This window comes from Solanum dulcamara, chromosome 8 (genome assembly GCF_947179165.1).
Source record: "Solanum dulcamara chromosome 8, daSolDulc1.2, whole genome shotgun sequence".
Taxonomy (NCBI): domain Eukaryota; kingdom Viridiplantae; phylum Streptophyta; class Magnoliopsida; order Solanales; family Solanaceae; genus Solanum; species Solanum dulcamara.
The window spans coordinates 57,064,488-57,085,801 of NC_077244.1; the positions used below are offsets into that span (position 1 = coordinate 57,064,488).

Here is a 21,314-nt window from a genome sequence, read left to right on the forward strand (position 1 = left end):
AGTAGGGATAACCACAACAACAGGAGACATGCTTTAACAGTCCAACAATTTAGCATGCTCGACGCCCAAACCCCTCCAAGCTCATACAATTCAATATACAAGTGCCTAAACATGCTCAGTCTAAAGGAAGAAAACTGTAGCCTAGCAGTAGGCCGACTACGCACGCCCCAACTCACGGAATCAGAGTTTTTCCCTTCCAAACGGCCTCCGAGCGATGCCATGCTATAACAATAAAATCATAACGTTAATACGATCGTCATGAAACTAAAATCATCGAATTTAGAGACAGGTCAATTTTGGAGTCAAAAATCAAGAATTATGGGATCCACTCTGTAACTCACGGAATTGACTCCTAGAATAGGCTCCAATTACTATCCCCAGCTCATGTTCCAAAAAGCGGCACAATTCATACACCAAAACAGACCCAAACCAAATATGCATTCATGATCAACATCATAGCCCAAGAACACTAGAAGCGCAGGGAAAAAGGGAAATTTACCTCAAGGAAAGCCTCAAATCTTAATTCTGAACACACCACTAAGATCCCCTCGAAAATCCACGCAACTTAGCCTTTTGAATCGTCTAAATCGCCCAAGAATTAAAGGAGAATTCATAGTTCTAAGTCAGAGATCAAAAACTGGAAATTTGGACTTAAAACGGGCCTCAGGTGTCGCAAAAGAGAACACCCGCTGGTCGCTTAAGAGACCACCTCAAAGAGAAGGGCATCGCTTTAGCGACACCAGGTCGCTTAAGTGACCGATCGCTTAAGTGACAGGTCTGTTGCTTAACCGACGTCCGTCCAAGAGGGCTGGTCACTTTAGAGACCTCCTAACCTCTTTAGAGACACTCGCTTTAGAGATGGCACCATACCCAGCTGGTGTAGAAATGAGCTTAGCGTGCCAAATTCTCCGACGGAGTGCTCGGGATTCATTCAAAAATCTGTGCGTGCAAATGAGATATGCTACCCCATCAAATTCGACGTTATGAATTTAATGGCGCAGTCGAAATTTCCATACAAGGTTGTTACAACTAAAAGTGGGTCCCACACCCAAGTTTTATTTTGAGCCAAATTCCACAACGACCCTTGGGATTAGACCGAAAGCTTTGGGAAGTGAACGAAGGATCGTTCTAGACTAAAATCGATATTTTAGAGCTAACCGCGATGTCAGAATTTTCATTCGAGTGCATTTTTTAAGAATGTTGAGCAAAGTCAACCATGGGTCAAATTTCAAAGGGAAAAGCATCAAATGGCCCCAAACTCATATTGATTACCTCGATACTCGTGCCGACCATTCTACTAGCCTAATTTGTCCATTTCAGTGCTGATGGAACCATCAGAATTCTGTTCTGAGATCGTTTTCCTGAAGTTATGACCGAAGTCAACTTTTCAAGTTATAAAAGCTCCGAAATAGGGAAACGAGCCTAAAATCCAAAAATGACTTGAAGGGTCATTACATTATATATATAAATACTCAGTTGCATTTAAGCATAGAAGTATATTAAACTATATACATCAATACCAATCATTTGTAGATATCTTTACACTTATGTCTATTAGTTTATACAACAAAATAAATCATTTATGTGACCTTTAAAAATTATGCTTAATAAAATATACATACAATGAACTCTTGCTAAAACTATATGAATACAAATATACTTATACATAAGTGTTATAAATTTATAACAATCGAAGCTTGGATAATAATATACAACTAAATTTTCACGAATGTATAAAACTCAAAAAACATTACTTATTATACAATAAGTAAACTTATAGGTATAAAATATAATATAATATATAATAATATATGTCAACATCTTACAATAATCTGTAAGATATAATCACAATTATACTTAAGTAATTAGTTATATATATAGATATATATACAATTGTATCACTATTATACAAATACAGGGATAGAAGAAAATACACAGATTCAATATGACAATTGTATAAAACTAAAAAAACTGTATTTATTCAACAATAAATCTTCAGTTAACATTATTTGATTACAACCATATCAATGAAAATAAATAAAACCGTAAGATCCTTTAAATACAACTAAAACTGTAGTTGTAATTCATCTCAAGCAAGTTGAGGCTTGTTTCTGCAAGAACGTCTGTTATGACCTGCAACACCGCATGTACTACATGTATTTCTCCCCTTATTGCCAAAAAATTCTCTTGCTGATTTATCACGAGATTTTTTTTTGGCCTTCCTGGTGGTCTTTTAAATCTTGGAAGAAGCACATCATCATTCAATATGTGTATGGATATCACCCATCTTGATTTATCTGAAAATGGGCATATTGACAACTCATATGTCTTCAACACAGTACTTGGCTTGTATAAATCTGAGCAATATTCATCTGGTTCAAAGTTTTTAAACTTTAACACAGCCCAAGCATGTTGAGATGGTATTCCTTCATACTGAAAACTACCACAAGAACATGTCTTATTCTCAAGACAAACAATGAAATTATTTTCTTCTTCGTTTACATTATGAACATATGATGTTGTCTCCACCACCTATAAATTATATAGACATATTCAAAATAAGCACTCATATACAATTTTAAATATTTTCAAAAATAAATTATAAATACATAGATTAAAATAAAATATAGAAACATACTCTTATTCTTGTACTCATTGCTTCATTGATCTTCAGTGTCTTCTGATTCATACCAAAAAAAGCGGTGTAAATGTATAGCTTGCTTCTTTATTATGATCTAGATTCCATCTTCCAAACATCAGCCGAACCTGTTCTAGGAAATTAAAAATTGACAGCTCTCTCGTTGAAACTAGTAAAACATTTATACTTTCTGCAATATTAGAGGTCATAGCACACCCCCTATGAACAGGTGCATAAACCCTAGACCCCATATCATATCCAGCTAGCTCTAAGTATTCATTTACCCTTATATCAACCTTTCCTGCTGTAGCCATGAGCATATCAAAATCAGATATTTTATATATTTTGGCCATAGTATAGAATACTGTTGATAGCTTTTTATGAGACTTTCTATACCTCTTATGAACATTATTCCACAAGTGCCACATACAAGCGTAATATGGCACGTTATTATATACTCTAGTAACAGCCTTTCCATAGGCTTCTTTCAATTTCTTAAAGAACCAAGTCCATGAGGCGTCATTTTCTGAGTCGAGAAAACCATACGCTAATGAAAATATATGTCTTACATTAAAGAATTATACAACCAAAACACTATATAAGATATGTATAGTTATACAAATTTTTTAAACAAAATAATTATATATGTATATACTATATAGTAAATACGTTTATTCTCTTGAGGGACATACTTGATCGGAATTTTCGATTCCAATTCAATGATCTGAAATTTCTGCGAGGAGCTCTATTCGAGAGGAAGCACTGGCTCTTATCATAGATAATAGTATATGTATGCCATACCTGCACCATCTGTAGTACTCACTACAACGAAGGTCCCATTATACAGTCATCTAAGATGACTTCCATCTACAATAACTACAGGTCTACAGTGATCAAATTCTTTTATAAAAGGATATAAAGCTACAAACAGATAAAGAAATTCATTCTCATCGGTCTTCTTCATACAAATATGTGACCCTAGGTATGTAGTATCAAGCAAATATAAATATGATGGCAATTTTCCATATGATCCAGAAGAAGTCCTCCTCAGAGAAATCAATGTCTTTTTTTAGCCCTCCATACTTTCATGTACGTAACATCTATGCTAAGTTTCATTTTCATATCATTTTTAATGTCGGTAGGTGTATATTTTCTTTTATGGTCCACTAACTTCGGCTGAACAATTTCTCCGATAAATTGCTGGTCGCTTGCCTTTGTGAATAAACTTTGTCCTTCAAAGGACATGAATATTCATTCTTGAATTCTCGAATCGTGAACATTTCGAATTTGTTAATATCTGATGCCCTCATCATCCAACCGCACTCATCAGAGACACACACAAGAGTATAACTGTAAGGCAAAAAAAAATCATACAATTAGTTCATATAAATAATTCATTATTATACAATATTATATGTAGAGTTGTATAGTGATATACATATAAGCTCACCTGATATCTTAGTCCTAAATTGAAACCTATGTGTTATGACATATATATCCATCACAACCTTCAAAGTAGCTTTGTCCCTATAGACCTGATCCTAATATACATATTTATGACATGGATCAATAATAATCCCGTTGATTTCTTCCGAATCAAATGCATCAAGTGGTTCAATCAATTCTTCAATATTCAGATGTCTTGTATCAATATCTTCAAATCCTGCTGCACAAATAGCCCCAAAGTTTCCCTCCAGCGCCTGACTTGAACTTTTACAAATTTCATTGTTTCCAATTGACTTATCACAAACACTAATGCATATGGGATGCTTGTTAAAATCGTTTACAGATTTCTTGAGCATCACATACACTCTAACTCCCATGTCATTGTGTATCATCATTGATTTTTTATTTTCTTCAACCTTGTATTCCATTGTAATTACCTTGGCATTCAAATCAACACCAACTTGATTTCCAATTAGAATATAAAATTCTTCATACGATGCGTGCTCCTTAAACACAACTCCCTCCATATTGTAATCCACATAACAATTTTTATCATTCCACTTTCCTAAATGCATTACCATAATTGCTATCACTGACATCGTTATTTAATTAAAAATGAAAAACAAAGTAATATTACAAATTATTGACAAACACATTTAACCATTAAATAACTATATATTTCCATAAAAAACATCTTTATAATCATATTCATCATTCACTAATCAATCTAAGCTATTTATGAAAATTTTCCAAAAATAAATTACATTGATCATACAATTACATCAAGATTAAGAGTATAAGTATATTTAATGATCTAAAAAAGTTATTTTACAAATATTCAGAATATAAACGAGCATCTCTACTTGATCTGTTCAATACACATGAAAAATATACTAGCACAAGAAGTTGGAATGGAGCCACTCCCATAACCAAGATCAAATTCTATTAATCTTGTGCTACTATCATCAAGATGTTTGTATAACTTCATCTATGATTGTGAACATAAATTTATAATTTATAAGGACCGATAATTTTAATCGTTTGTGTATGAATTAATTAATTTCATACACTAAATCATTTACTATATAAGTAAAGGACACACATGTTGGCACAATGATCTTTTCAAATAAAATTTTATTAAATTGAGTAAATAAAATAATCAGTCTTTACATAGGATGAAAATATAATGCTATGGCTTAAACCACATGGTTAATAGTATATTCTAACAATCTCTCACTTGAACTTATAACCATGCATTCACAACTCTAACGCTCATTCCTTCCACATGTTTATAAAATGTTTTCTGTGTTAAGCTTTTTGTAAGTGGGTCCGCCAAATTATTCTTCGAGTCAATCTTCAAAACTCTCACATCACCCCTTTGAGTCACGCTCCGAATCAAGTGATGTTTTCTCTCAATGTGTTTGCTTCTTTTATGACTTCGTGGTTCTTTCAATCATTAATTAGGATTAAAATATTCAATTAAAGAAGAGGAACGTAGAAATGAAAAGGAGGATTTTGGAAAGGAAAACTTGGTTATGCAAGAAGACTTTTGAATTGGGTTGATTTTGGTTGATTATAAATGACTAATGTCACCCCTATTTATACTTGAGGAGGGATGATTCTAGATACTATTATATATGCATTTACAAGAATAATCTAGAAAACTTTTTCTATTACCTAGCTAAAAAAATTTGAAATTTCTAGACATATTTTTAAGATACGTATCTAAGATACTACAATGAGTCATTTTAAAAGCTTTTCTAAAAATCTAGGAATTTTTTGTGGTTCCTAAGAAATTAACTTTAGTTTTTTCACAAAAAGAACACCAAATAATTCACAAATAACCACTTCTGGAGTATTGCTCGGATTCATTAAAAATGTCATTTTGTGCTTGTCAAATCCTTCAAAAATAGTGTATTTTTGAAGAATTTAACACGAGTGCAACTGTATTTTTAAAGAGTCCAAGCAATATAACTTCTGGACGCAGAGTTCAAAGTCAAGTGCCATAAAAATTCTTTTTTTAATTTTGGCATAATATATAAACATACATTCAAACTTGATCTTTGACAAGTAATTGAATTATGAGTGTGCACATCTACACCTTATTTGGATGATTGTTAGTTTAAATATAATGTTTGTTTTAATTGATACTTAAATTCTATTGTATTATATCATTTAAATCCATCGTTAGGTGACGACGAAAAGACTCATTTTATGTAACGACCGATTAGTGTGTTCGCATCGTTACCTTAATATTTTCTTCTCATTTTGTCTTTATTTATTATTTAATAATTATATTTCATATTTTACCCTACCTTTTTATAGTAATTCTACTTCGTACCCTACTTTTCTTGTAAGTTTTATCATTCGAATCATGGATGTGTGACATTATGTAACGACGGAGAACGATACAATCTATCCAAACACTGTATTCATTAAAACAATACAGTACGATACAATACTATACATTATGAAACAATACGTAACAATTATCCAAACAAAGTGCTAGACACTTTAACTTGATATCAACTGACAATTAAATACTCCAATTTGTTCTTACTGTGTCTTGTGAACTTCTGATGTTATCTTAGCATATAAATTTTAGAATATCTAGATGATCATTTTGTAAGTTGAAGTGTTCAATTGATACCATGAAGACGAATTAAGGGGTCGTTAAAGTATTTACTCATTAGTTAAAAGGCCAAATTTAAATGTATTATGCCTTCTTTTTTCCTTGTAGCATGAGGATACTCAGAATACCTATCTGTTACTAATGGCAGTGTGAAATCAAGAATTAACATGAATCCAGCTTGACAAGTTCAGTGATTTTCAATCCTTTTTATAGTTTGAAAGCAACCAAGAAATTGAACAAGCCACGTGCCCCCAAATGCCAGAACCGACTATTTCAATAATTTGGTCATTTGTCAACGTTGTAGTTCACCTTGACTCACCAACCACCTTTGTACACTTGTTCTGAATTGTAATCTCCTCTTTACTTCAAAATGTTGAAAATCTTCATAAAATTTTCTTCTTTAATAAAGACCCCAAAGACTATTATTAAATTACCAAGTTGATTTTCTTGAAACATAATCCCATTTCCAATTTTGCACATATGGCTCCCTGTTTCCTTTCCTCTGCTTTGGCTTTGCTATTACTGTTTGTAGCAGAGCTTCATGGCTCTATAGTGTCTGGTCGTGTTATTTTGGGTTCAAGATTGTTAGCTAAAGAGAACCAAGCATGGTTTTCTGACAATGGAACTTTTGCTTTTGGTTTCTCCCCAGCAGTGGACTCTAATGATCAATATCAGTTGGCAATTTGGTTTGCACAATTACCAGGAGACACAACATTTGTTTGGTCTCCTAATATGTAAGTTTAAAACCCCTTCTCAATATATACTTAGGTGTTTTAAGTTGTATGCACCAACACTAAAAAGTATTTACATATTCAGATCACTTATAAGTAGCGGTGGAGTCTGATTTTTCACCAAGGAAATTCAAAATATAAAGAAATAAATACACACAAAGCAGTTAAAGCGATCCAAATCTACTATATATACTGAAAACTAATTTTGACCTTGTATATGTTGTGTAATTTACTATCGAAGGTGGTTTGCATGAACCTCCTTGTGTCCTCCTAGCTCCGTGCTTGCTTATAAGGTTTTATTAGGTATATCTTTATTAATATAAACTTTAACAGGCAACGGTTTAAAAATGGTTCTAACTTATCACAGTATCATGGTAGTTTTTACACTATTATAGTATGTGACTTAAAACATTAGTTACTTATTAGTAGCCAGAGGCAGAGGCAGCTTATAATCAATAGGTGCAATTGAATCCAATATTTTCGATGCAGAACATAGATATAAACGTGAAATTCTAGATCCACCTATGTTAGTAGGACGAAAGTTGCATGATCAAACTGTAGCTTCTCTTCATTAAATTTTCGACACACACAAAGTCCATTCCAGCTTTAGGGATTGCTTTTTCTTTCAAAGTGCAAGATTTGAGATTTTATGGTGAATAACAAGTTCTTGAAAATGCTCAGCGCGCAGATGTAAGTGTGGAGTTGTAGATTAGAAATGTTAAGTCTGATTTCAGACAAGGAACAAAGAAGAAAATATACCTCCACCTCTAGTTTTTAATAAAGCTTTTGCAGGTAATATAACTTTTTGGCCATTTTGTCTCAATCCTCTAAATAGAAATTCCCCAGTCAGCAAAGATGCAATCTTGGAGTTTGACACCACAGGAAATCTCTTGTTGATGGATGGAGACACCACAGTGTGGGCATCAAACACCTCTCAAGCAGGCGTTGAGTTGGCTGTCATGTCTGAAAATGGCAACTTCATTCTCTACAGCAACAACCTAAGTATTGCATGGCAAAGCTTTTCACATCCATCTGATACTCTCTTGACTGGTCAATCCTTAACAGTGTCACTAGAATTAACATCATCAAAATCACCTTCTCATGGTGGTTACTACACGTTAAAAATGTTGCAGCAGCCTACTTCACTAAGCCTTGCATTGACCTATAATATCCCCAACTCCTATGATTCGTCGCCTGAATTTTACAGCAATTTTTCTTATTGGTCAGGACCTGAAATATCAAATGTGACTGGAGATGTTACTGCAGTATTGGATACAGCAGGAAGCTTTGGTATAGTTTATGGTTCATCTTCAGATGGATCAGTTTATGTATATAAAAATGATGGAGATTATGGAGGACTATCATCGGTTGTAAATCAAACGAATTCCAATGTTCCATCTATTCTTCGTCGATTAACCCTCGAGGTTAATGGAAATTTACGTTTGTGTCGATGGGATAATGATGTGAATGGATCAAGGCAATGGGTTCCAGAGTGGGCTGCTGTGTCTAATCCATGTGATATTTCTGGAGTTTGTGGCAATGGGATATGTAATTTAGACAGAAGCAAAACAAATGCTTCTTGCACATGTTTGCCAGGGACTTCTAAGGTGGGAAATGCTGTCTCATGTACAGGAAATCCTTCAGTGTCGAGGAAATGTGGACCTCAGCATGAAAATTTGATGTCCCAGTTCAAGATTTCTACAGTTCAGAAAACTAATTATTATTTCTCAGAATCATCTGTCATAGGAAATTATAGTGATAGAGGGTCACTATCCAAATGTGGTGATGCTTGCTTATCAAACTGTGATTGTGTTGCTTCTGTTTATGGCCTTAGTGAGGAAAAGGCTTATTGTTGGTTAATCAGGAGCTTGGAATTTGGTGGATTTGAGGATCCTGTTTCGACCTTATTTGTGAAGGTTGAGGCCAATGCCTCAGTATCTGGAGCAAGTGGTAACAGAAAACGTGGGAATTCATCAGATGGGTTGGAGAGTGGGCACGATAAGGTTTTGATACTTCCTATAGTCCTGAGTATGACTGTTCTCATTTTGCTTCTCTGTTGCTTATTGTATATCAATATCCATAGGAGAAGATCTATTAAAAGGGCACTTGAGGGCTCTTTGCTGCTGTCAGGAGCTCCAATTAGTTTCAGCTATCGCGACCTGCAATGTTGGACTAACAATTTTTCCGAGTTGCTTGGAACAGGTAAAGATATAAACTTTTTACTAACCTCTCAACCATAGAAATCCAAGCACAGAAAACTGTTCTCTTTCCGATAAGGTAAGAATATGATCAGTAACATAGCTGCTTTGACAGGTGGATTTGGCAGTGTGTACAAGGGAAGCTTAAGGGATGCAACATTGATTGCAGTAAAGAAACTTGATAAAGTTTCACCTCATGGGGAGAAGGAATTTATAACTGAGGTCAAAACCATTGGCTCTATGCATCATCTGAACTTGGTTCGTCTATGCGGATACTGTTCTGAGGGAACCCAACGGTAAGTTAACTTTTTTTCATTGTAATTTGTGATGTATAGATTGGGAAGTATGTAGAAGTGTAGCATCACAGTCAGGGACTAGCACAACTTTCACTAAACTTTTCACACTTTGGCAGGCTACTAGTTTACGAGTACATGAAAAATGGTTCATTAGACAAGTGGATATTTTATTCATTTAGTACAAGAAATAGACTACTGGATTGGGCGTCACGTTTTCGCATAGCAGTTGGCACTGCACAAGGGATAGCCTATTTTCATGAGCAATGTAGGAACAGAATAATACATTGTGACATCAAGCCAGAAAACATACTTCTGGATGAGAATTTCTGCCCTAAAGTATCTGATTTTGGACTAGCTAAGTTAATGGGAAGAGAGCACTCTCATGTTGTCACAATGATCCGAGGAACAAGAGGTTATTTAGCCCCCGAGTGGGTCAGCAATCGACCTATCACTGTTAAAGCTGATGTTTACAGCTATGGCATGCTTCTTCTAGAGATCATTGGTGGTCGGAGAAATCTTGATATGACTTGTGATGCAGACGACTTCTTTTATCCTGGATGGGCTTACAAGGTACGTACACACTTGATTTTGACATTCAAAAAACACACAATCCTCTAATTTGATTCATAGTGTTCCCTCCTTTCTGGTATATGTAGTCTTCACTATTCTTCTCTTCTTTTTTCAGGAGATGACTAGTGGAACACCCGTAAAAGTTGTAGATAGGCGACTTAGAGGAGCAATAGAAGAAAAGGAGGTAATGAGAGCACTGATGGTCGCCTTCTGGTGTATTCAGGATGAAGTGTCAAACAGGCCTTCCATGGGGGAAGTGGTGAAGATGTTGGAAGGATCAGTTGACATGAATATGCCACCAATGCCACAGACAGTTTTGGAGTTAATAGAGGAAGGCTTGGATCAAGTATACAAGGCAATGAAGAGGGAACTCAATCAGTACAGTTCCTTCTCTATTGCTACTCATCCATCATCTTATGCTACATGCAGTCACTCCACTATGTCACCTAGATAGTTGAAGCCTGAAGGTGACATCGAACACAGTTTTTCCTAGGATTACACAATCGTATCATCATTGATTATTCATTCCCCTTCTCCCAATAGAAGTCTGCCAAAAAAGAAAGAAAGGAACACAACCACTTTTATATCATGTGTTGCTACAACACCATACACATTGCAAGACCTCTTGTCTTGTTATATTGTTAATTTCACTCAATTCCTCTGGTCTCTCAGATATCTCCACCATTTCCTCTGTATTAATCATTTCTTTATCTTTTTCGGTTTCTTTTATAGTAGTATATGAAAACAACCGTAATAAGATCATATCCACTACCAAACTATCCAACGACAGCTAGTAAGTAGTGATTATATTTAACTAGAGGTCTCGCATTCAAGCCCTGCTTGGCACAAAGTTGCCTTTCTTAGATAGGGCTTTACTCCCAATGTGGGATTCACAAACTTTGTGAGACGAAAAAGAAGCCACGAAACAAAAAAATTCTAACATTTGAATCCCCAACTTTGGATTTGATTTCATTAGTAATCTTTTAATTGAGACCATACATTTGTCATGAATTTGTTCAGGGACATCTTGTTAAGAAGTTCCTTTAAATATGGTATATGGATCACAGGCAAATTGTGTAAAATAGTTGAATCCTAATCAAATATAGGAGAAAGATTAAATTTGATTCACTATTGAAGATTTCATAACGTACTATGGAGGATTAGCAAAATGAGTGTGTTTGGAGAGCAATGTAAAAGAAAGGGATTAGAGGTTTTTGTGTTTTAACAGCTAAATTGAAGATTGGGAGGTGTAAAGAATTTCATTAATACCACTGGAAGATTGTACAATTGGGATCCTGAAAAAAGACTTTGCTAGCATGCCTAAATTAAAATATTTACAAAATCAAGAAAATTGGTAGGCTAAGCTAGTAAGCTGCAGTTAGTTTACCTCACTGCATACTGAACCTTCCTGGTGTCAACAGCCTACAGTAAGTTATGCACTAACATTTAGCGAAAGATCCGAGCTCTTTCACCTACCCAGTGAAATAGTTGAGGTAAGCGATTCCTAATCTTGATCCATGTCACATTCCCATGCCATAAATAGACCAACCTTGTAGTGCTTCCCTCAATGGGCTGATTGGGGTTGCAATTAGGCAACATATGTGAAGTTTGATGCGCCACAGAAAGTTTTACAGATCTGCAGTTTGGTTCAATGTGATTTCGCTGAGTGATAATGGGACCAGTACTCCTTCACGAGCTTCCCAAAGAGCGAACCTTCATTCTTCATCAGCTTCATAGGTTCATCATACTCCACTAGTTTTCCTGTATTATAGCAACCAAAAATAATGGGATAACATTTGGGATTAACATATTCTCCGAACTACTAACAAGTATGCAAGTATTCAAAAGTAAACAGATAGATCCTACCATCACTAATGGCCAGAACCATTGTACAATCCATTACTGTGGGTATTCTATGAGCAACTGTAATCACAGTACAGTTGGCAAATTCCGTCCTGATAGTTTTCTGCAATATCATATCGGTGGCATTGTCAATTGATGCTGTTGCTTCATCAAGCACCAAAATCTTGCTTTTCCTCAAAAGAGCACGGCCCAAACAGAACAGTTGTCGCTGCCCCATGCTCCAGTTTGACCCGTCTTCCACAACTGAAACGAGACCATGATCAATAAGAAACCACTGGCATAAAACAACCAGACAGGTTCAGAAGATTACCCAAGGAATCAAGCCCTTTCTCTTTTTCCTTAACTGCCTCGTGTAGCTGACATTTCCCAAGAACCTTTGACAATGACGATAAAAATGATAATAAGTAGTCAAATAAAAGCTATGCTATTTATCAACTGATGCTAAAAATTGTGGCTAAGTACATTACCTCCCAAATTTCCTGGTCAGTATGCTGACATAGGGGATCTAAATTGCATCTCACTGTTCCATTGAAAAGAGTAGGATCCTGAGGTATTACCCCGAAACGGGACCTCAAATCATGAAGACCAATTTTACAAATGTCTACACCATCAACCACAATCCTTCCATCTGCAGGCTCCACTAGTCGAAATAGTGCACTAATGAGTGTACTCTTTCCACTGGCAGTTCGTCCAACAATACCAACTTTATGACCTCCTTCAAATGTACAGCTGATCCCTCTAAGAACAAGTGCGGAATCCTTCCTGTATCTTATCTGCTTTGAGGCATGCTCATTATTATGTTTAACATCCAAAATAAAGATTGAAAATTATCGCAGATGATGTAGTTTACCTGCAAATCTTGAATTTCGACTTTACCCCTCAAAGGCCAATTGACTGGGGGACGGTTCTCTTTTAAAATTTCAGGAGCTTCACTTGGTATATGCAGATACTGGTTAAGTCTTTCCACAGAAATGATATAGTTCACCAAAGTGCACTGATATTGAATGGAAGAAACAAGGGTTATGTTTAGGGAAAGACCATAAGATAAAGCCATCCCAATAAATCCTGCAATAACATTTTAACAGGTCTTAGAAAATAAATTTTGTTTTTCATAATGATTAAAGGTAATGAAAAACCAGAAGTACGCTTTTTTCTATCCAATTCCAAGCATAATATGAATTGAGTAACGTGCCAGAGCTGAAAGTCCCAGGAGGAAGTAAAACCATGCAAAGTGCTGAGGAAGCAAGAACAGTTGCACTAATAGTTTCCAGCCGTTGAATCAGCCACTCATTTGCGGCAAAATTGTGGAAGAAAGGACTGGCATTTATATCAATTAGTTCAAAAGTTCTCATGAAAAATCTCTCTTCCTCTTTGAATGCCCTTATTGTCACAGCTCCAGCAACAGACTCAGCAAGATGGTTGGCCACAAATGATTTGGTAGTTCCATTGATCCGCATCAACTCTTTGGCAGATGCAAAGTAGTATCTCTGTGGAAAAAATAAGGAACCAAAAAAATATTAATTCATGATTTATCAGTTCATCAGCTAAAAGCACAGAATCAAACTTCCTTATTCCCCCTAATATAACTAGTACCTGTAAGAGAATGGCCACATAAACCATTGGGATGGAGACAAACAAAACTTGCCAAGTAACAACACCTAGTACTGTAAGATTAGAATAAAAGTTTGTTGTAGATGCAACAGCAAAAATCAAGTAGAATGGGACATCGAGATCAACTATACTCAAATCTGATGAGACCTGCAATAATGGAGCGGGAAAGTGAAAAGGTAGAAAAAATGGTTTGGTACATGAAAATCCTTAATAAGTATCATTTTTCTCTCAATTCTCAAGTTTGAGATAATTACCCTGCTCAGTATCCTTCCCAAAGGTGTGGAGTCATAAAATGACATAGGTGCACGGAAGAGAGAATTTAGTAGCTGTGAGAACAAGGACTTTGACGATTGCAAACCCAAAAGAACCGTTGATAGAGATCTAGAGAGCAAAAACAGTGTGGATACAAATCCAATTAGCAAGTAAACTGAAATCAGTCGCAAAGTGCTAACTTCACGATTTTCAACATTTGCAGCCATCCAGGAGTTCTGTAATATCTGACTGACCACAAATGAAAATTGCGAGAGAACAGCTATGGAAAAGAACAAGTATCCTTTATTTTGATTTAAATACTGAGCATAAGGCTTAAATCCAGTGTCTCCAACTTCCCTCTCCTCTTGCTTGATCAACTGATCATCTCCTCCAGAGGTTTTCGGTTGTTTACTACTATCCGTATTTTGAATTTCTCTTGAATAAGTATCAATTCTAGGCGAATAAAAAGCCTCCGAAACCCTTTCTGAACCAGCAGTCTCTTTGTGTGCATTAACCAAGTCTTGAAATTCTTTGCTCGAGCCCAACAACTGATCATATGAAGCTGATACTAAAATTTCTCCATCTGACATTAACTGCAAATCAAAGTAGATATACATATATATATATATATATATGTATGTATATATATTATATGCAACAATTTCATATGAACATATAAAAAGACTTTGTTTTCTATTTTTTACAAGCATGATCATTGTACACATAATTTCAGAAGATCAATTCAACCAGAGGAGACACACTAATATAACAAAGAGAGGAAATGACAAGAGTCAAATGTAGAACTGCATGGTGAAAACTAACCAGAACCATATCGAATGCAGGAAGAAAATCAACTTGATGGGTCACAAGTAAGATAGTCTTCCCGGAAAGAGCTCCCATAATGTATTCCTGCATACGATCAATTGAGCTTGCAAATGGCAAGAAATGATAACAATCACATCACTAAAGAAATGCTCACATTGAATAGGCTTGTCGAGGTATGGGCATCTACAGCACTGAAGGGATCATCCAAGAGATATATATCAGCATCATGATACAGTGCACGAGCAAGTTGAATTCTCTGCTTTTGTCCACCACTAAGATTGACTCCTCTTTCTCCTATTTCAGTGAGATCACCATAAGGTAGTAACTCGAGATCTTTTAACAGTGAACACTTCTCCAAGGTTTGCTGGTATCTCTGGCTATCGAATGGAGAACCAAACAAAATATTCTCTCGTATTGTCCCAGTCTGAATCCATGCTGATTGAGAGACGTAGGCAGTTGTTCCATATACTTGAACCTGCAGATAACAGATAATATAAAGGATAGTCATAGATACTGATTTTTTTTTTCTCAAACTTTTGTAAACCATATTATCTTTATGCTTGAGATTGAAAACCTTAATCCTGCTTCTTATTACCTAACCCACTAGGAAAGAAGGAACCAGCCATTACAACTTACTGTTCCTTGTATACTTGGAACCTCTCCCAGAATTGCTGACAGAAGAGATGACTTTCCTGAGCCAACTTCCCCACATATAGCAACCTTCTCACCAGATTTAACCTCCAAATTAATGTTTCTGAGTGTTGGTTGCGATGGATTCTCTTCCCATGAGAGAGTAGCTGATTTGATGAGTACAGCATGATCTGTGCTTCTGATGTGTTCCCGTCTCATTTCCAGCTCAGATGCCTCAAGGAACTTGACAATCCTCTCAAAGGAGACCTTTGCTTGAATTACCACACCAATAACATCCGGAATTGCTCTAACAGGATCCTGAACCAGGCGTAAAGTTGCTACAAAGGTAAAAATGTTGCTAGCATTTAGTGGAATACCAAGGAAATAACAAGTTCCAAAAGTAGCAGCAGAGACCAAAACGGGAGATGACCAGAAAAGGAAGCTATTATATGATCTACGCAACTGAACAGCTGATAACCACTTTTCTTCTACTTCCCTCAAAATCTGGATAACATTTTTGAAATGGGCTTCCCAAGCATATAATCTTAGAACCTTCATACTAACAAGAGCCTCCGAAATAGCTTTTAGCCTATCATCTTGTGCAACCATTAACTTGGTCTGGAACTTATGCTGTAACCTTGCAAGGGGAGTATTGCACAGCACAGTGAGTATAATCACTACAAAGGATGCAATAGTTGCAAGACCAACAGTGCGAAAGAGAATTATAAGTACGAGGCAGAGCTGGACAATTGTTGTCCAGGTTTGATGCAGCCAAAATGGAAACTCTCCAATCCGATAAGCATCCACAGTAACATAGTTCATAATCTCACCACTGGAATGCATCAGCTTGGCGGCATTAGATAATCTAATTTGCTTCTTATAAATAACTGCTGTAAGTAAAGACCTCACTTTTAGACCAATTAATCTGCACCTGAAATACCATTGTCTTTGTGCTAAGGACTCCAAGCTCTTTGAAGTGAAAAGCAGAATGGCCAAGAAAAGTCCCTCATTTCTGAAACTTGCATTTCCTTCAGCAACCTTAATAAAGGCATTAAGAAGCAAAGGACCTGCTGAAACAGTGACTACTTTCAGCAGTGCAAAGAATCCTGAAACAATAATCTCTTTCTGGTGACATATGAAAATTGTCTTCAAAACTGATGGCTGGGAAGTGGGATCAACTTGTTTCTGTTTGTTCATTAGCTCCTCAAATATTAAGTAACATGATTCTGCACGATCTGCCTCACGCAAGCTAGGTATGTCCTCATCTTGAAGAGTTTTCTTCTTCCCCTTCTTCATCAGCGGATTCAACCACCAAAAAGACATTTTGCTCAAGATTCCAGCCTTAGCAAATGGAGTGACGGAGCTAACAGAATTACTTTTACTGATTCCATTTAAGGGAGCATAAAGGTCATTTCCAATGACATCTTCCTCCTTTAGCCCTTTATATGTGCATAATAACAATAAACATGCTCCTAAGGAAGACAATATATCTAAAGCTATCTTCAATGATGCCCTTTTGACAAGAACGGCAGCAAAAAGAGAGAAACCGCAAGAAACCCCAGCAAAGATAAAAGCAAGAATTGACAAAAGCCTCAGAGGGGTTTTTGAGAAATATTTTCCTCGAAGACTTGTGGTACAACTTACTGATAACCATGTCGTTCCGTGAAACATGATTAATATCCACCAGTGTAGAGGTAATGAACTGTGTCTTTTCATCACCTTATCTTCTAAAATCCAAATGCCAAATGCCAAATATAACAATCCTAGGAAGCCATTAAAAATAGCAGAAAACAACTGCAAACGCGAAAACCTACGAAAGCGAGCAGGAATATTGGTAGCTCTTAAGGATGCCTTAGAAAACAGATTGAATAAGAAGATGAGCAGAAGTATAACATCAAAACAAATTATCAACACATGATTGATACAGGATGAAGGATCTGTCATTGACCCAAAATCAGCATGGCAAAGCTTTCCATTATCGTCCGAACAAGCAGGTGCTCCACAAAACACAGTCCAGAGGTCCTTCATTTCCTTGTCCAATTCTTTCTCCCTGCAAATTTTTCTTTCATTTGTATAGATTCAAGTGAAAAGGCAATTCACTCATGATGCCAAGTATGTCTACCAAGATCATATAAAATAATGAAGAGGCACTCTAGTATAACACAATAACAACAACATACCCAGTGTAATCCCACAAGTAGGGTATGGGGAGGATAATGTGTATGCAAACCTTACCCCTAACTTGGGAGTAGAGAGGTTGTTTCTGATAAACCCTCGGCTCAAGGAAACGTATATCAAAGCAGTTCGGGAAAAACCCAACAAAAGTGAAGAAGCCACAAAAAAATACTAAAGATAGCAGCAAGACAAAGCATTTTGAAAAGAAAACAAAGGGAACAATAACTACAATATAATAACACTATAATTGAAGTACAAGAAACAATAGATAGTAACAGAAATCGAAGAACAAGCAACTACAAGAGTAATACTACGATTACTAGTATGAAAGGATTAGTGAGAGACAACTTTCAACCATCTACTAGCCTGCTACCTTAATTTGTGTCCTCCTTAGCCTCCTATCTTAGGTCATTTCCTTGGTAAGCTGAAGTTGCAACATGTCTTTTCTAATCACCTATATCCAATACTTCTTCAGCCTACCTCTACCTCTCCTGAAACATCCATAGCCAACCGCTTGGGACATCCGTGCATCTCCTCTTCACTTGCACAAACCAGCTCAATCTCGCTTCCCGCATCCCGTCCTCCACCGCGGTCCCTCCTACCTTGTCTCAAATATCCTTATTCTAATCATATCTCTCCTAATAAGCCCACACATCCATTTCAACATCATCATAGTTGCATCTTCTGAACGCTCTAGTATAACACAATAACCAGTAATATATAAATAAAGATTTAAAAGTAGGAAGGAGAGAAGATGAACCTTCTGTACTGGATTTGAACTGGTAAAGGGGAGACAACTATGTCTCGAATTGAAAAAAATCCCTAAACAACTCAAGAATCAATTATACAAAAAAGAATGTGTGAACAGTACTTCAGAGGATTACTGTTTATCTTTTATATGTGTGGATAAAGCTCATCACTGTGAAATTGGACCATTCTACCTCCGACGCTGCTACTATAAGTATGTACGATAAAGACGAGAAAGATTCACGGGGAGTGTTTAATGAGTTTAACTTTTATACACTGACAGATATTATTGCAATGTCAAGTCATATTAGAGATAATTGCAGGTAACTGATCCCTATAAGTGTGAATTAGATACCTGAAAATAAGATAACTGACCTGCAACACTTGGTTATAACATCCACTAATGGTGTATAAATTATTTATATACCTGGTGTGTATAAGTTAAATAAGTGGTTAATTAGTTTACGGGCTTATGCATGAATGTATTAACCTTGGTCATAAGGTACTTGGCATACAGTAGCGGAGCCACTCTTGTCCAAAGGGTGTCTTTGCCAAAAAAATTACACTATGTAAATAGGTAAAGAAAAACCATTTTTATATATATGAAATATATGTTGTATCCCCTTTTCACTTCTTTGTGTTTTTTATTTTTTTTAAATAGTTTGACTCATGAAAATCTTGGTTCCTTCACTATCTTATATATAGAATGATAGATATTCAACCGGGAAGAATAAATTAAAATCCAAAATGCAACCAATAAACAGCAAACCAAAACATTCTGGAGCATTAGACAAAAAAAGAAATGAATAAGTTGAAGACAATTTATTACAATATGGAGGTAGGAAATAAAAGTAAATCCAGGCATATGCAAGTGTCTTAATTAATTAAATAGGATAGGATACCATGCAAGGACGTAATTACAGAGTGAATAAAGAAAAGGACTAACCTGGGGGAAACAAAAACCAGCCGATGGAGTCTCCAAAAATATTGTCAAACAAAAACAATCTATCTACTCCTGCGAATATATTATATTGTTATTCATCATTTCATTGTGTTTTGATGATTGACAAATTGATGAAAATGGTAGAATGATATGTTTGGTGTGTTGTGTATGGGGTGGGGGTAGTTACTATTGTGGTTAATTAGAGGGTAACAGAGAAGTAGCATAGTGTCATTGCTACTATCCCGGACGAATATTCTCTTTTCTGTTAGTCGTCCTCTTATGTCTTCCTATTTCCCCCCTCCTTGCTTGTTTTCTTGTCATTCATAACCACCAAATACGGATCTTAAGTAGGTATTTTTTCTAAATTCGTATTGTATAATTATTATAGGTAGGATTTAGAAGGATTACAAGCAAACTAGTACAACCCGACCCAATGCTATTAAAATGATTCATCAAACTCTTGTACACAATATACATATTTGTCCTCCTTTCAATAAGTAAGAAATCAACAATCAAATAAAAGAATAGAGTAATTGTATTTAAAAGGGAATTTCATATTTCATCGTACAGTGATTCAAATTTGAAAAGGGGAAAAGCGGATTTGTGATTCACAAAATCTTTCTTGTTTCTTCTTCTTGGATGCAGCAACGTATACAAAAACCCGGCGAGGGACCTAAGACACTTGAAGAGAGAAGTCATTCTATGATGAATCCAACAAGTAAGAGTAGTTAATGACGATGTATTACTTGTTGAAATTTGAGAGAGTTTTTCGGTTAAGCAAACAGAGCAAACTCCTCCAGAGGACTGTCGATGTTTCGGGTGTTTCTTGCAGATCATCATACAGTATTTTGCCTTTGATTTGCCGATGTGTATCTGTTGTCTAGTATTCTTCATTGATCTGTACTTTGCCATTTGTTTCTCTAATTTGTTGGAGATGGTAAGTATAATAAAATTGTGAAGAAAGCCAATGGGACTTGTGCGAATAAAAAAGGAAAAAAGAAAAACGTCTGGGATTTGAACAGTGAATGTACAGCTGGAAATTGATATTAAAGCTGAGTCGGTGACTAAACAGTTATGTATTGTGTTAAGTCTAAGCAATTTCCTAACTCGTCGCCTTATAATAAACTACAAAAACCTTTTTCAGTCCAAAAAGCTCAATACTTTTCCATCTCAAGTTACGTTAAATACAATTCTGTTATAAACATAGTTAGATTATAGTAAAATGTTTATTATGTGGATTTTTTTGGAGAAAAATTAGAAATTTTATTTTAAAAGCAAGTCAGTTTACCTCATAAATAAAGAAATTTTCCTTCATTATAATTAATCCGTGAATATCTATCAATCCCTAATCTTTCAAGAAAAATAAAAAGTCTTCTCTACTACTTCCTGAGTATGTATTGCTTTAAACCTAATCAATTTCATGAATATATAAAAACAGTGCCAGCTTATAAGACTAATAAAGAGGTTCCGAAAATTTTGAGGTCCCAAGATTATTATATACTCCTAGTTTTATAGTTTATAGTTCAAAATAAGTGAATTGTTCAAAGTTTAAGAGGATATTAGAATTTTTTTCATATTTACGCTTGGAGGTTTTTAAATACTTTATATTTTTTAGGAAAATAGTTTGAGAATAATCAAAAAGATAATAGTAAAATTTTTGGGATTGATACGAAGGAAAATGTTTTCCACGAAAAATTATTTCCTAAAAAATGTTTTCTTGAAAAAAATAAATGAATCTTCTACTTCTTTTCTAGTGT

At 35.5% G+C, this 21,314-nt stretch overlaps 2 protein-coding genes and 2 pseudogenes across 8 annotated transcripts; 1 reads left to right on the forward strand and 3 right to left on the reverse strand.

The window, feature by feature from the left end:
* Positions 1 to 2,089: 2,089 nt before the first annotated feature.
* LOC129899988 (uncharacterized) lies at positions 2,090 to 2,847 on the reverse strand (annotated as a pseudogene).
* Positions 2,848 to 3,410: 563 nt separating this feature from the next.
* On the reverse strand, positions 3,411 to 3,948 carry LOC129899989 (uncharacterized; annotated as a pseudogene).
* Positions 3,949 to 7,048: 3,100 nt separating this feature from the next.
* On the forward strand, positions 7,049 to 11,166 carry LOC129900301 (G-type lectin S-receptor-like serine/threonine-protein kinase At5g24080). 2 transcript variants are annotated; one of them, XM_055975249.1, is made up of 5 exons: positions 7,049 to 7,450; positions 8,283 to 9,649; positions 9,761 to 9,941; positions 10,058 to 10,511; positions 10,627 to 11,166. In XM_055975249.1, the coding sequence occupies exons 1-5, from the start codon at positions 7,197 to 7,199 to the stop codon at positions 10,963 to 10,965; spliced, it is 2,595 nt and encodes an 864-aa protein (XP_055831224.1). In that variant the 5' UTR covers positions 7,049 to 7,196; the 3' UTR covers positions 10,966 to 11,166. The 2 variants fall into 2 exon arrangements, with proteins under 2 accessions (XP_055831224.1, XP_055831225.1); XM_055975250.1 differs by having other exon boundaries at positions 7,218 to 7,450; positions 8,240 to 9,649.
* Positions 11,167 to 11,744: 578 nt separating this feature from the next.
* On the reverse strand, positions 11,745 to 20,617 carry LOC129900300 (ABC transporter C family member 10-like). Of its 6 annotated transcripts, none has more exons than XM_055975246.1 (14): positions 20,304 to 20,617; positions 20,126 to 20,230; positions 19,561 to 19,629; positions 15,699 to 17,742; positions 15,217 to 15,537; positions 15,060 to 15,146; positions 14,240 to 14,830; positions 13,968 to 14,132; positions 13,567 to 13,861; positions 13,225 to 13,439; positions 12,842 to 13,150; positions 12,685 to 12,748; positions 12,378 to 12,617; positions 11,745 to 12,272 (listed from the first exon to the last, which is right to left on the reverse strand). In XM_055975246.1, the coding sequence occupies exons 4-14, from the start codon at positions 17,718 to 17,720 to the stop codon at positions 12,160 to 12,162; spliced, it is 4,422 nt and encodes a 1,473-aa protein (XP_055831221.1). In that variant the 5' UTR covers positions 17,721 to 17,742; positions 19,561 to 19,629; positions 20,126 to 20,230; positions 20,304 to 20,617; the 3' UTR covers positions 11,745 to 12,159. The 6 variants fall into 6 exon arrangements, with proteins under 6 accessions (XP_055831221.1, XP_055831220.1, XP_055831219.1 ...); XM_055975245.1 differs by having other exon boundaries at positions 20,126 to 20,238; XM_055975244.1 differs by lacking the exon at positions 20,126 to 20,230.
* Between the last annotated feature and the right edge of the window lie 697 nt (positions 20,618 to 21,314).

Coding starts and splice junctions, on each gene's coding strand:
- LOC129900301 (XM_055975249.1), top strand. CDS start 7,197: ATGGCTCCCTGTTTCCTTTCCTCTGCTTTGGCTTTGCTATTACTGTTT. Junction 7,451..8,282: donor TTTGTTTGGTCTCCTAATAT/GTAAGTTTAAAA, acceptor TCCTCTAAATAG/AAATTCCCCAGTCAGCAAAG. Junction 9,942..10,057: donor TGTTCTGAGGGAACCCAACG/GTAAGTTAACTT, acceptor ACACTTTGGCAG/GCTACTAGTTTACGAGTACA.
- LOC129900300 (XM_055975244.1), bottom strand. CDS start 17,720: ATGAAGGACCTCTGGACTGTGTTTTGTGGAGCACCTGCTTGTTCGGAC. Junction 13,440..13,566: donor TCCTGGGACTTTCAGCTCTG/GCACGTTACTCA, acceptor ATGTTATTGCAG/GATTTATTGGGATGGCTTTA. Junction 13,151..13,224: donor TCGAAATTCAAGATTTGCAG/GTAAACTACATC, acceptor CATGCCTCAAAG/CAGATAAGATACAGGAAGGA.